This window comes from Protopterus annectens, chromosome 6.part0 (genome assembly GCF_019279795.1).
Source record: "Protopterus annectens isolate FY-2018-M chromosome 6.part0, PAN1.0, whole genome shotgun sequence".
NCBI classification, from domain to species: Eukaryota; Metazoa; Chordata; order Ceratodontiformes; family Protopteridae; genus Protopterus; species Protopterus annectens.
In genome coordinates, this window is record NC_056737.1 from 984,882,346 (window position 1) to 984,896,850 (window position 14,505).

Genomic DNA, 14,505 nt, shown 5'->3' on the forward strand with positions numbered 1-14,505 from the left:
AGAAGGCACCCCAGCCAAGAATCGAACTGGAGAACCTCTTGCTGTGAGATGATAACGTCAACCGCTGTACCACCCAAAGACTGATTCAGCTGCTAAGTAGACTAAGACAGTATAGAATCAGACTAAGCAAAATAAAATCAGAATTAATTACAGAGTTGATAGAATATAGTTCATATTTTCACTTCAGAACTTTTGAAACCAGTTGATGAGAAAGTCAGAGTTCTTACAGAAATTCTTCTACCAGAAAATAAACGGGCATTTATGAGGTTTCTAGGTATGATGCAGTATCTTTCAGTGTTTATTCAGAATGTATCTGAAGTGAATGTGATTAAGAAATCTTGGACTAGGTTGTGACATGTTATTCAGCTGAAAAACAAGAAAAGAGTTTTAAATTGCTCAGAAATACCATTACTGATGCTCTGTGGCATTGAAGGATGTAGATGAACTAATGATTCAAGCCTCGTGAGATTCTTAGTAGGAGTATGGGAGTTCTGGAGTTGGAAGATTTGGGGTGGGAAAGATAAACGTGAATGAATTACACCAACTTGATCTTCCATTGGAGAGGGAAATTGTGTTGCTGGTAAGTCAAATTGCTCCCTTGGAAGTGGAGCTCGAATGGCAACAGTAGCTGTAGAACCTGAGGGGGCATAGGAGTGGCATTCCAAGCCAGGGACAATAGTGCTAAAAGATGTGTGGCTGGGGAGCATGTGTTTTTCAAGGGCAGGCACAGAATGCTCCCTTGGTGACATGGATGCCCATGTCAGTCACCATGCAGGGAGATTAGGGACCTAACCACAAAATCTTAATGGCCGCCTGTGTGCTGCCAAGGAATGTAGGGATGACAATTGCGTGCATTGGAGGAGAAATAAGATTATAGAGTGCATTACCAGGGCAGCCACCCTGAAGTATTTTGATGTGAATTAACCACTCACCTTATGAGATGATGCAAGTCAGAATGGAATTGTACAGTGATTTTTCAGAAAATAAACAATTTGTGGTTACAGAGCACTTACTGACAGAAGAGATATGCTTAGATAGTGGAATTGGTATAGTATATGGTGGTTATGGCTGTAATTAGCTTTATTGGGTATAGATATGTATATTTTGTATCACTGTCTGTTTATATATCTGTCTGTAATGCAAATACAAGCCAGTACATAGTATATTTAATTTACTGACGTGTGGCATACAAGGAATCCTCGGGTACAGATCCATTGGACTTTTTGCACATCTGCATACTGAACAGCATCAGAATCACTAAAGCTAAGGATTTACATTTTGCTTGTGACGTAAATAATACATGTTGGAGAGACAGGTATATGTCTCAGAGGATCTCCATGCTCTGGAACAGGCTACCCATCCATGTGAAGCAGAGTCCATCCCCAAGTCTTTTTAATCATAACCTTGGCCAATGGATGAGAAATCAAAAATTCACCCCATGTCTGGCCCCTATATCTCTGATAGACAGATGCAGGCAGTATTGCCCAAACTAACATGCCCACCACTTAACATTTAGAAACTTTGTAACATACCCCCCTCCTAATAAATGTCCATGATACATGGATTGGATGGTAGACTTATAAAGGCCCTGATGGTCATTAGCCTAGTATGTACTGACAAACCTGTGAAGAAACACAAGGCCAGGATTCTAGGAGTGTTGTTGTGATGGATTCATGTCAACTCACCAAAGGAAACTTCAGTGCGTGATGGCACCATGAAAAGAGATCTCTGAAAGCCACTTTAATCACTACTAAAAATACCCCATGTTAGGGCCAGCCCCATACTTACACCAAGCCCATGATCATACAGCTGAGGAGAAAAGTGCTAATTCCAGTATTGCTGGAAGTGGCTTTCATTGAAATCCTTTTACGGTATTGGCACTTACTGAAAGTGCCTTTGCACACCTGCCTCTCTGGGACTGGGTTATACAGCCCTTGGATGTGACAGACAATAATCCTAGAGTTTCAGAAATATACTGAGGATGATCCAGAAATGCAGATGTTTTAAAAGGTTTTGCTGAAAGGATGTGCCATAAGAAAGCACGGCCATAAGGAAAGCAGTAAAGCCTTGCATTTTATTCAGAGAAGAGTAGTAATATAATATTTGGTTATTTAAAATAAATAAAATAATTCATATCATTGAGAAAATTAAAGGATGCATAAGACACATTTGGGAATAGTCAGATGTAAAGAAAAAGCACACAGTGTGTTATTTTGACTATAATTGTCTACAAGTTGAGCAAGGGTTTCAGGACTGTGCTGTGTTTAATTCTTTTTACAGCTATAATTACAGAGAAACAATATTGTCTTGTTCATTTCCAGGTAGGCTATGGAGTAAAACTGATACAGATTTGTCCCCGTATTAGGAAAATACATGTCTGGTGTGTGCTGTATTCAAAATTTCCGTTAGTTATAAGGTTAACTGATAACTACGAGTCAACATGTAATTAGCGTGTAGTAAAACATCAGTTTTGAAGACATGGTATTCCAGATGTTTGTTTCATAATGATCTATATAGTGTGTTCTGCAGAGATTAGAGCATTCTCAAAGCACTGCAAATTTAAACATGAAATGTGTACTCCCACTTAGTCTAATGTTCAAGGCAGGAAATCAGTACAGACCGTTGTTAAATGCTTGAAGTTGTGGAACGGTAACAGTTTTGTAAAGGAGCACTTAATGTTACAATATAGTGCTGCCCAGCTGGAGTTTGGTGATCTGTATGGTGTTCAGCTGTCAGTACGTCACAAACTGAAAAGAATGATTCCTTCATCTTCTTTGGTGAATCCTGAAAATCCAGTTCAATAGAAACTAAAACAGAATCCGTCTAAACACAAAAATGTTCTACAGCAGACTGTCTAGTAATCTTACTACTCTCTGAATTAAAGGAAGGAGAAAAGGTGAATATTCTCTTTTATGTGAAAAGACTTGAAGCAATTATTTTAAGCAGACATGGTCAAGGGGCATATGTCATGTAAACTCATGGCACCAGTGTGCTGACAAGAAACATGAGGTGACTGTTCATGATGAATTTGTCTCAGAGTGACACTGAATAACACCCTAAGAACATTCAGTGAGGTGCTGTATGAGAACAAAGATCATGGGCAACATTAGCTAGATCTGTCACAATTGTCATTGAATGATGAGTTATCAGGTGTGTCATCTGCTACTAGAACACAACTGAAGTTTGTGTCCCCATCTCTGGAATGTTCTGGATATTGAAGACCAAGATAGAAGACAGCTAGACATGGTGACGTTTTGTGTAGTCTGAGATTTGATATTTAGTTACGTTACAGTGTAATACTCTGAAGTAATAAAACAATGTAGTTAACTTACAATCCAGTGTTAAATACTAACATGTATTTTTTATATTATTTATCTATTTTTTGTAACACACAAAGAATAATGAAAACGTAAAGCGGCAAAAACGTATAAATGTGGCTGCTTGTCTGGTGTCTTGTTCAGCATATCCCTTGTATTGTACAAAGTATTTTTGACAAGTGGGATATCCTGCCAAGGATAGTCATATTACAGCCAGCCTGTCAAAGCCTAGGCACCTTCCTTGTGCCATACATCTGACGTATGACCTAACCTGGAAAGTGGGAGGTATGTAAGGGACGTATGGGCATAAATTGCCTCTGAACTTATTTGCTGTTGGTCTGAAAACAAAACTCCACTTTGTCTTCAGTCTAGTCCTGCTACCTAGCTGGAGGGCAGACAAGTACCCCACTGGGAGCCCTTCATTTTCTATGTTTTTGTACGTTAGCCAAGAGGGCAAATGTGAATTGTGTGTCAGAGTGCATATAAAGATCGCAATGAAAAGTGTTTGTTTTGTGTTGATGATGAACACAGTTATAGTGAATGTACCATTTCCTCAGTCTTTTATCCCTAAGACCCTACCCTGCCATTTCTCTTTCGTAAGTATTTATACACAGAATCACAGGCAGAAACAAATCCCACAAGGCACAATGTCATCTGAGTCCTGCCCAGATGTCCAGCCACTTAGGTTCATAGGTAGGTACTCGGCTATCGGTCCTAGGGCCCATACAAGCCTAGCCAAAAAATGTACCCTGGCTTTCACCACCCAAGAAATTTATTTTCCTGTGTCCCTGTCAAGCAGAGCCACAGAAGTGATCCCCGGGGTGAATTTCCCATTTCCCATCCAATCATCAATATTTTTCTTGAAGAGTGCTAATGAGGAGCTCTGTTTGACATAGATAGGTAGTCTGTTCCAGAGTATGGGTAGTCTCTGGGACAGGAATCTATCCCTCCAGCATCTGTTGCATATGGGAAGGGGGAAATCCTTCCAAAGAAAAAGCATGAAAATCTAAGCCCAAAGCTTTGGCTGTCCAGCCCATTCCAGGTGTCTCCCCTGTGTCCAGTGATGAGACCTCTGACTGTCTGGTTCCTAAGCTAGCCCCATAGCAATCGTGTCAGAGACTGATATAGAGCAGGCCATTCGTACTTATGCTGTGGCTGTTCTGATGTCTGTTGCATATGGGAAGGGGGAAATCCTTAGCTGGTTATTTCCAAAGGACTGGATGGTGTCCCTCACTCCATCATACTGGTGATGGACTACATTAGCAAACAGGTCGGAGAGGACAGATCAACAAAAAGTTGCTGTATGCAGACGATGTGGCATTACAGGCAGACTCTTGAGCTAGAACTTCAGCAAAGGATATGAGAATAGAATGCAAAACTGAAGGGACGTGGAATGAAACTAAGCACAGATAAGACAGTGCTAATGTCAGCAAATTGGGGAAATGAAAAGAAGCTGAGAATAGAGATAGAAGGGAAGATAGTGGAACAGGTAAACAGCTTTAGGTATCTGGGAGGGGTGGATGAGGAGAAGGGAAGTCTGAATGAAGAGGTCAAAGCTAGAATCAGAGGGGCTGCAACCTACTGGCATAGAGTGTCAGGTGTAGTCTATGACAGAAGAATGCCAAATTAAAAAAAAAAAAACTACCCCGAGCCCATGTAGATAAAATGGGAAATGGGGGGGGGGGGCTGATGATTATGATTGATTGTGCCCCTCAGATCCTAGTGAGAGAAGAATTACCTAGTTCTTTAAATGGAGTTTTTAGGGGCTCCAATCTTAATTGTTTTGTGCAGGCTGATGTCTCGTCAAAGAAAAGGCAAAAGACAAAACATTCTTTCTCCATTCAAGTAGTGAAAAATCCTCAGAAAGAAGGGCAAGACTTTACTTAGGGGCTGTTTAAAGCTCTTGTGTCTTTGAAGCCCCCTCAGTACTTTCAGGCTCCACCATCAGCTGTTCCTCTTTCTTCTGCCCCATTCAAAAGGTAAAGGGAATCTTCCTCTGAGGAGGAGGAGGACCAGGATTTTGATGAAGATTCTCTGGTGTATTCTTCTTCTACCCATTTCCCCATGGCCAAGGCTTCTGAAAAAGAGGACTCTTTCTCCTGATTCTGCTTTGGAGGAGCTTTCTGTTATAAAAATGATGCAGCACTTGAAATGTTGGAAACCCATCTCTGAGGCTCAACATAAATATTATACTGTATTGGAGATGGATACCCATAAGCCTTCTGCAATCCCCACTGCCTTGGAAGCTCTTTTGGATAACTTTACCAATTGCCTGAGTTTCAGCTACCTACCCAAATAAACCAGCTAGGATTTATAAGGTTTCTGATGACCAGAAGTTTCATTATAAAAATCCTTCCTGTAACTCTTCAGTGATTTCTCTGTCCACAGTAAACCATTAACATGTTGCCATTCCCAAATATCTTACCCACAGTTAAGGTTAGCAGGGCCATGGACAGGTGTGGCAAAAAGGTTTATAATTCTGCCACCTTGGCTTCAGGGCTCTTAGCTGACAAGCACATATGACTAGATACCTTTTGTCAGTTCTGTCTAACCTGAGAGAAGTGCTTAATGACATTCCTGAATCTGAGAATAGGGCCGTAGTTTCTTTGCTTAACTCTGTTGTTCACGTAGCTAGGCAGTATGTGAGAATAGGGCTGCAGTTTATCTTTGCTTAACTCTGTTGTTCAGGTCGCTAGGCACTTCATGAGAATAGGGCCACAGTTTGTCTTTGCTTAACTCTGTTGTTCAGGTCACTAGGCACTCCGTCGAATGCAGCTATGCTGCAGATGCATCTCCAAACCAGCTGCATCTGGGTCACTCATTCATAGCTATTCTTGGCTAAGGCTTCAGACGCTACCACAGGATGTCAAGGCCAATTTGTTGGATTCTCCTCTGGCTAGACAGTTTCTGTTTGTCTCTGCTGCTGCTAAATTGTTAGTTATGCAAGTCCTGAAGCAGGTTTTCTTTTCCCCTGTACCTACTTTCCAGAGGAATTATCTTGCAAAGCTTTTGTCAGGAGACAGCAAAATCAACCTCCAAAAAGTAACTTTTGTCAGGAGGCAGCAAAAGCAACCTCCAAAAAGTAAAAGGGCTAATAAAGGGAGATGTCAAGATAAAACAGGACAAGATAAAAAGGATCAAAGCCCTCTTTTCCTGAAAAACCTACTTCCTTATGACTATCATCTTCCCCACCCTCCCCTTCCCCTTGGCCAGATTCCTTTGTCCCAAAGACTATCGGTTTCCTTTCCACCTGGAAGGAATTCACTACAGAGAAGTTGGTTCTTTTCACTATAGAAGAATGATACAGAATGTCTTAGAAGTTTCATACCCCTCTTCTTAGGAATTCCTCAGCCTCATCAAAAATAGTTGCCTCTACTTTTTCCTCTTCTACAAGACATTTTGCTGCTGGAAACCATTCAGCCTGTTCCCAGACCTTTTCTGTACGGCATAGAGTTTTACTCCAATATGTTCCTAGGTCACATAAAAGAGGGCTCCTGGAGACCAGTTCTGGATCTCATCTATCTCAATGCCCTTTTCAGTGTGCTAGATTTCAAGATGTTAACTCTCCAGTCCCTATTGCCTGTTATCCTTCCTCAGGCTTCTCTAGTATCTATGGATTTGAAGGACACTCACCTTCATACCCCTATCTATCCTGTCTTCTGGAAATTCTAAGATTCTCTGTTTATTCATTGCATTTTCAGTTTTCTGCTTTATCCTTTTTTTCTATGGCCCCAGTGGTATTTACCAAGTGTGTGCCTACTGTCACAGGTTTTTGCAAACTTTAGGGCATTCAAGTAGTCCCTTATCTGGTAGATTTGCTTACTCAAGCTTCTTCAAAAACTTCCGTAGTCCTTTCATCTCCCTTTTTCATCACAGGAGCAGAAACTGGAAAAAGAGAAGGATCCCTTCACTGTGTGGGAGAATGCAGCTTTCTCGAACATTCTCTGAAGCAGCTGTGCCGGGTGTTTGCCCAGTGGTTGATATCCTTTTCCCATGGAATAGGCAGGGTTCTGAAGTGCCGGCTTAACTCTTTAATGGCTGAGCAGTCATATTCTGTGCAACATTGGGCATATTACCCGCTCTTGCCTTTGCTGAAGTCACACTCTACGCTGAAAATGAGTAGCTGCTTCCTCTGTGTGTTAAGTTTGTGACACACCTAATTGCTGCAGCTTTGGCCTGTGGTTCTTCTCTTCTCCAGGTGGTGTTGTCATAATTGTGATTCTGGGAGTCATAGTTCTTCTAGCTAGTTCAAGGAGAGCAGTCCTCTGCACGTATGGTAATATGGAATGCACTGAAGAAGGCTTGACAGTCGAAACTGGTTTGCTTTATTCTTAGCTACGTCTTCCTAATAAATTATTTTATGCTTACCACTGTTTGCTGGCTCTACAGTTTCTGTTGTCTTCTAGCTAGACCCTGTTCTCCTGGACTTAGTTTTCTTAGATTTGTTCCTGTATCATCTTCTCACTCCTTCCACCCATGTGATTTCAGTTTAACCATATAATGGATCCATCATGGAGGGCTGTCAGACAAGTTTGGCCAGAATGAGTCAGTTAATTTTCTGTGATGAATCATGAGTGCACTCTTCCCACACCCCTACAGGTAGGAAATCTCTCTAGCCAAGTTTAGCTTTCATAGTTCCCTCTTGGTTAGGCAAGTATATACAAACATATCACTTGTTAGGAATAGGGGTGGTAATCTTCATTGTTGTTTCCTGATTTGTAGGAAAGTGGTTACAAGGTGCTAGCCACATGAGTGAGGAGCAAAGCCTACTAGTGTAGCCTTCACTTATCCTTAAGGCATTAACCGTTGCTTGCAATCGAATGTTTCCAGAGGCGGAAATATCTGGAAAAAATACTGAAATCACATTGCTACCAAGGATGAACTAAGCAAAAGGACCCATCAAGGAATGTTATCTCATGTATCAACTTATGCAGTAACAACACAACTTTTATTTTCTGGAAGCAGCTGGCTGCCATTTTACATGTCACAGGTTTGAGAAACACTAACAGTAGATGTGGTTGCGTATTGGTAGGTAAACTGCCAGAACAGGGGGGGGGGGTTGGGTGTTCAGTGAAATAGGTTTGTATTTGCAGCTTTAAAAAATATTTTACAGGGAGATATGGTAAGATTTTATGCAACATAAAATGGAGTACAGAGGAAACTCATGGAATCCCTCACTATGTATAAGAGCATTACGAGGAAACATTGCTGTCATGTGTGCGTGTGTATCTATTTTTCTTTGTAGTTTGTTGGGACGTTTTTTCTTTCACTTTTTATCTTACAATTTTTAAATGAGTTTGAGCTGTTTTTTTTCTTCTGCTCTGTTTATTTCTTTTAATTCTGTATTATTTTTAACAATCTTTTGGTCTTTTCTCCTGCCACTGACCTTTAGTGCCTTTCCCAGCTGACTGTCACAGATAGGGGAAGGGGGATATCACTGTTGTAGCTGTGATGAAGATTTTTTTTAAAACTGTATGCTAAGGAGATAAACTTGGATGCGTTATGAAGTGGACTTCACTGGGAGTAGGGTGCGTAGTAATGGTGAAGTGTGCCATGATTGTGCCCTAGCTGCATCCCAGTCGTGTTCACTGGGAGTAGGGTGCGTAGTAATGGTGAAGTGTGCCATGATTGTGCCCTAGCTGCATCCCAGTCGTGTTCACTGGGAGTAGGGTGAGTAGTAATGGTGAAGTGTGCCATGATTGTGCCCTAGCTGCATCCCAGTCGTGTTCACTGGGAGTAGGGTGAGTAGTAATGGTGAAGCGGGCCATGATTGTGCCCTAGCTGCATCCCAGTCGTGTTCACTGGGAGTAGGGTGAGTAGTAATGGTGAAGCGTGCCATGATTGTGCCCTAGCTACATCCCAGTCGTGTTCACTGGGAGTAGGGTGCGTAGTAATGGTGAAGTGTGCCATGATTGTGCCCTAGCTGCATCCCAGTCATGTTCACTGGGAGTAGGGTGAGTAGTAATGGTGAAGTGTGCCATGATTGTGCCCTAGCTGCATCCCAGTCGTGTTCACTGGGAGTAGGGTGAGTAGTAATGGTGAAGTGTGCCATGATTGTGCCCTAGCTGCATCCCAGTCGTGTTCACTGGGAGTAGGGTGCGTAGTAATGGTGAAGTGTGCCATGATTGTGCCCTAGCTGCATCCCAGTCGTGTTCACTGGGAGTAGGGTGAGTAGTAATGGTGAAGTGTGCATGATTGTGCCCTAGCTGCATCCCAGTCGTGTTCACTGGGAGTAGGGTGAGTAGTAATGGTGAAGTGTGCCATGATTGTGCCCTAGCTGCATCCCAGTCGTGTTCACTGGGAGTAGGGTGCGTAGTAATGGTGAAGTGTGCCATGATTGTGCCCTAGCTGCATCCCAGTCGTGTTCACTGGGAGTAGGGTGAGTAGTAATGGTGAAGTGTGCCATGATTGTGCCCTAGCTGCATCCCAGTCGTGTTCACTGGGAGTAGGGTGAGTAGTAATGGTGAAGTGTGCCATGATTGTGCCCTAGCTGCATCCCAGTCGTGTTCACTGGGAGTAGGGTGAGTAGTAATGGTGAAGCGGGCCATGATTGTGCCCTAGCTGCATCCCAGTCGTGTTCACTGGGAGTAGGGTGAGTAGTAATGGTGAAGTGTGCCATGATTGTGCCCTAGCTGCATCCCAGTCGTGTTCACTGGGAGTAGGGTGTGTAGTAATGGTGAAGCGTTCCATGATTGTGCCCTAGCTGCATCCCAGTCGTGTTCACTGGGAGTAGGGTGCGTAGTAATGGTGAAGTGTGCCATGATTGTGCCCTAGCTGCATCCCAGTCGTGTTCACTGGGTGTAGGGTGCGTAGTAATGGTGAAGTGTGCCATGATTGTGCCCTAGCTGCATCCCAGTCGTGTTCACTGGGAGTAGGGTGAGTAGTAATGGTGAAGTGTGCCATGATTGTGCCCTAGCTGCATCCCAGTCGTGTTCACTGGGAGTAGGGTGAGTAGTAATGGTGAAGTGTGCCATGATTGTGCCCTAGCTGCATCCCAGTCGTGTTCACTGGGAGTAGGGTGAGTAGTAATGGTGAAGCGGGCCATGATTGTGCCCTAGCTGCATCCCAGTCGTGTTCACTGGGAGTAGGGTGCGTAGTAATGGTGAAGTGTGCCATGATTGTGCCCTAGCTGCATCCCAGTCGTGTTCACTGGGAGTAGGGTGCATAGTAATGGTGAAGTGTGCCATGATTGTGCCCTAGCTGCATCCCAGTCGTGTTCACTGGGAGTAGGGTGCGTAGTAATGGTGAAGTGTGCCATGATTGTGCCCTAGCTGCATCCCAGTCGTGTTCACTGGGAGTAGGGTGAGTAGTAATGGTGAAGTGTGCCATGATTGTGCCCTAGCTGCATCCCAGTCGTGTTCACTGGGAGTAGGGTGAGTAGTAATGGTGAAGTGTGCCATGATTGTGCCCTAGCTGCATCCCAGTTGTGTTCACTGGGAGTAGGGTGAGTAGTAATGGTGAAGTGTGCATGATTGTGCTCTAGCTGCATCCCAGTCGTGAATCTGAGCAGCATGCGTATAGCCAAGGCATCACTCTCCAGTCTGCACTAGAGGGTGCCCTACTGCCGCACAATCTGTCAAACATTCCACCAGGGAAGGAGAGCTCTTATTAGGTTGTCAAATCCTCCCTTTTCTACTGATGGCCTTCCAGTGTCAGATGGGTTGCCAGCAGCCCACTTGGATGCTCTGCTTGTGAGTCTTACGTTGCATTCGATTGTTTTTTCTTTAGATTTTACAGAATAGAAATACCCTGATTTCTTGCATAGCTGCCATGGGCCCTTTAAAATGCACCAGTTCAGGCAGATAGGGCACTCATTTAATGTCTTGATTGAGGGATGGCACCTCAGGGTTATGTTACATTTGAATGAAGATAAATGGCATTGGTTAAAGTTGCTCTTAAAATTATGTGGTCACCTGCATGAATTTGTATACTCTAGTGTCATTTACAAGATGTTGAATGTGATTCAATGTGATGGACCTTGGGTGTGTCAAGGAGAGATAGTGAGCTGTTTACAAGATGTGTGCCAAGAATGCATCCCTGGGGAGGCTAACAGCAGAATGGGGGGTATCTGATATGAAAAATAAAAATATATAATCACAGAAATGGTGGCAGATACATTACATAGTGCCATCTAAAGTTATGGGATAAGCTTTTTCTTAGAATCAAAGTCAGTTGTTAGTTTCCCTCACAAATATTTACTCATCTATGGGAAGCTGTTCATTCATTTAAGCTTCTTGCAGGTTGGTCGATGTAAGCTCGACCGGTGAACCTGTGAAAATGAATTCTCATAGACACACAGTCAACCCTTAACTTTTTCATATTCCATCCATGTAGTTTCAAAATAATAAAGTGAAGGGAGGTGTACAGGTTCTGCTCATTTTGTACGACTGAGCTGATATATTGAACATGATGGTAGACTGTTAAAGAAAAACATGCCAAAGAGTTCTTACTTCAGATGGCATCAGTCCTGCCTGTGATACCTGCTGCATTTTATTTATCTTTTGTTGATTGTGTTTTTTCCTGTGATGTAGAGCTATGGTATTCACATACATAATTATGTATAGTCTTCATATGTGCATTGTTTACATGACAACCACATTTTTATTAATTTAATGCCTTTATTCTCTCTTGTTTTGTTTCCAGTCACTTAAAGCAACACGTAATTTTTCAGTGTCTGATTGGAGCAAAAACTTTGAAATAGTTTTTCAGGATGAGGAAGGTGAGCTTTTCTTTATTTAATTAATACTAATTTCATGCTGTGATATTTTTAAACGTGACATTTCATTTTCCTAGCACTTGCCAGTCACTTCTGTTAAAACATAAATTTACAAAATATGTAGAGTTTAACAGCAGGTGCTAAGAAGGATTGTTAACCTCATTACTGTTGACTGATCAGTATCAGTGTAAGTCTGCATCGTTACTATTGACTGATCAGTATCAGTGTAAGTCTGCATCATTACTATTGACTGATCAGTATCAGTGTAAGTCTGCATCATTACTATTGACTGATCAGTATCAGTGTGTCTCCATCATTACTGTTGACTGATCAGTATCAGTGTAAGTCTGCATCATTACTATTGACTGATCAGTATCAGTGTGTCTCCATCATTACTGTTGACTGATCAGTATCAGTGTAAGTCTGCATCATTACTGTTGACTGATCAGTATCAGTGTGTCTCCATCATTACTGTTGACTGATCAGTGTAAGTCTCCATCATTACTGTTGACTGATCAGTATCAGTAAGTCTCCATCATTACTGTTGACTGATCAGTATCAGTGTAAGTCTGCATCATTACTGTTGACTGATCAGTATCAGTGTAAGTCTGCATCATTACTGTCGACTGATCAGTATCAGTGTGTCTCCATCATTACTGTTGACTGATCAGTATCAGTGTAAGTCTGCATCATTACTGTTGACTGATCAGTATCAGTGTAAGTCTGCATCATTACTGTTGACTGATCAGTATCAGTGTAAGTCTGCATCATTACTGTTGACTGATCAGTATCAGTGTGTCTCCATCATTACTGTTGACTGATCAGTATCAGTAAGTCTCCATCATTACTGTTGACTGATCAGTATCAGTGTAAGTCTGCATCATTACTGTTGACTGATCAGTATCAGTGTAAGTCTGCATCAGTACTATTGACTGATCAGTATCAGTGTAAGTCTGCATCATTACTGTTGACTGATCAGTATCAGTGTAAGTCTGCATCATTACTGTTGACTGATCAGTATCAGTGTAAGTCTGCATCATTACTGTCGACTGATCAGTATCAGTGTAAGTCTGCATCATTACTGTCGACTGATCAGTATCAGTGTGTCTCCATCATTACTGTTGACTGATCAGTATCAGTGTAAGTCTGCATCATTACTGTTGACTGATCAGTATCAGTGTAAGTCTGCATCAGTACTATTGACTGATCAGTATCAGTGTAAGTCTGCATCATTACTGTTGACTGATCAGTATCAGTGTAAGTCTGCATCATTACTGTTGACTGATCAGTATCAGTGTAAGTCTGCATCATTACTGTCGACTGATCAGTATCAGTGTAAGTCTGCATCATTACTGTCGACTGATCAGTATCAGTGTGTCTCCATCATTACTGTCGACTGATCAGTATCAGTGTAAGTCTGCATCATTACCGTTGACTGATCAGTATCAGTGTAAGTCTGCATCATTACTGTTGACTGATCAGTATCAGTGCAAGTCTGCATCATTACTGTTGACTGATCAGTATCAGTGTAAGTCTCCATCATTACTGTTGACTGATCAGTATCAGTGTAAGTCTCCATCATTACTGTTGACTGATCAGTATCAGTGTAAGTCTGCATCAGTACTATTGACTGATCAGTATAAGTCTCCATCATTACTGTTGACTGATCAGTATCAGTGTAAGTCTGCATCATTGCTGTTGACTGATCAGTATCAGTGTAAGTCTGCATCATTACTATTGACTTAACAGTATCAGTGTAAGTCTGAATCATTACTATTGACTGATCAGTATCAGTGTAAGTCTCCATCATTACTGTTGACTGATCAGTATCAATATAAGTCTGCATCATTACTATTGACCAGTGTAAGTCTGCATCATTACTATTGACTGATCAGTATGAGTGTAAGTCTGCATCATTACTATTGACTGATCAGTATGAGTGTAAGTCTGCATCATTACTGTCGACTGATCAGTATCAGTGTGTCTCCATCATTACTGTTGACTGATCAGTATCAGTTTAAGTCTGCATCATTACTGTCGACTGATCAGTATCAGTGTGTCTCCATCATTACTGTTGACTGATCAGTATCAGTGTAAGTCTGCATCATTACTATTGACTGATCAGTATGAGTGTAAGTCTGCATCATTACTATTGACTGATCAGTATGAGTGTAAGTCTGCATCATTACTGTCGACTGATCAGTATCAGTGTGTCTCCATCATTACTGTTGACTGATCAGTATCAGTTTAAGTCTGCATCATTACTGTCGACTGATCAGTATCAGTGTGTCTCCATCATTACTGTTGACTGATCAGTATCAGTGTAAGTCTGCATCATTACTATTGACTGATCAGTATCAGTGTGTCTCCATCATTACTGTTGACTGATCAGAATCAGTGTAAGTCTGCATCATTACTATTGACCGATCAGTATCAGTGTAAGTCTGCATCATTACTATTGACTGATCAGTA

The 14,505-nt window shown here is 41.9% G+C and overlaps 1 protein-coding gene across 2 annotated transcripts in view; it reads left to right on the forward strand.

Moving 5' to 3' along the window:
* AREL1 (apoptosis resistant E3 ubiquitin protein ligase 1) overlaps nt 1-14,505 on the forward strand; it is a 1,112,453-nt gene that overhangs the window by 741,838 nt on the left and 356,110 nt on the right. For both annotated transcript variants that reach the window (XM_044074621.1, XM_044074622.1), the window contains one exon: nt 11,961-12,036. In XM_044074621.1, the coding sequence (XP_043930556.1) occupies nt 11,961-12,036 (76 nt within the window). The remainder of the gene's footprint in view (nt 1-11,960; nt 12,037-14,505) is intronic.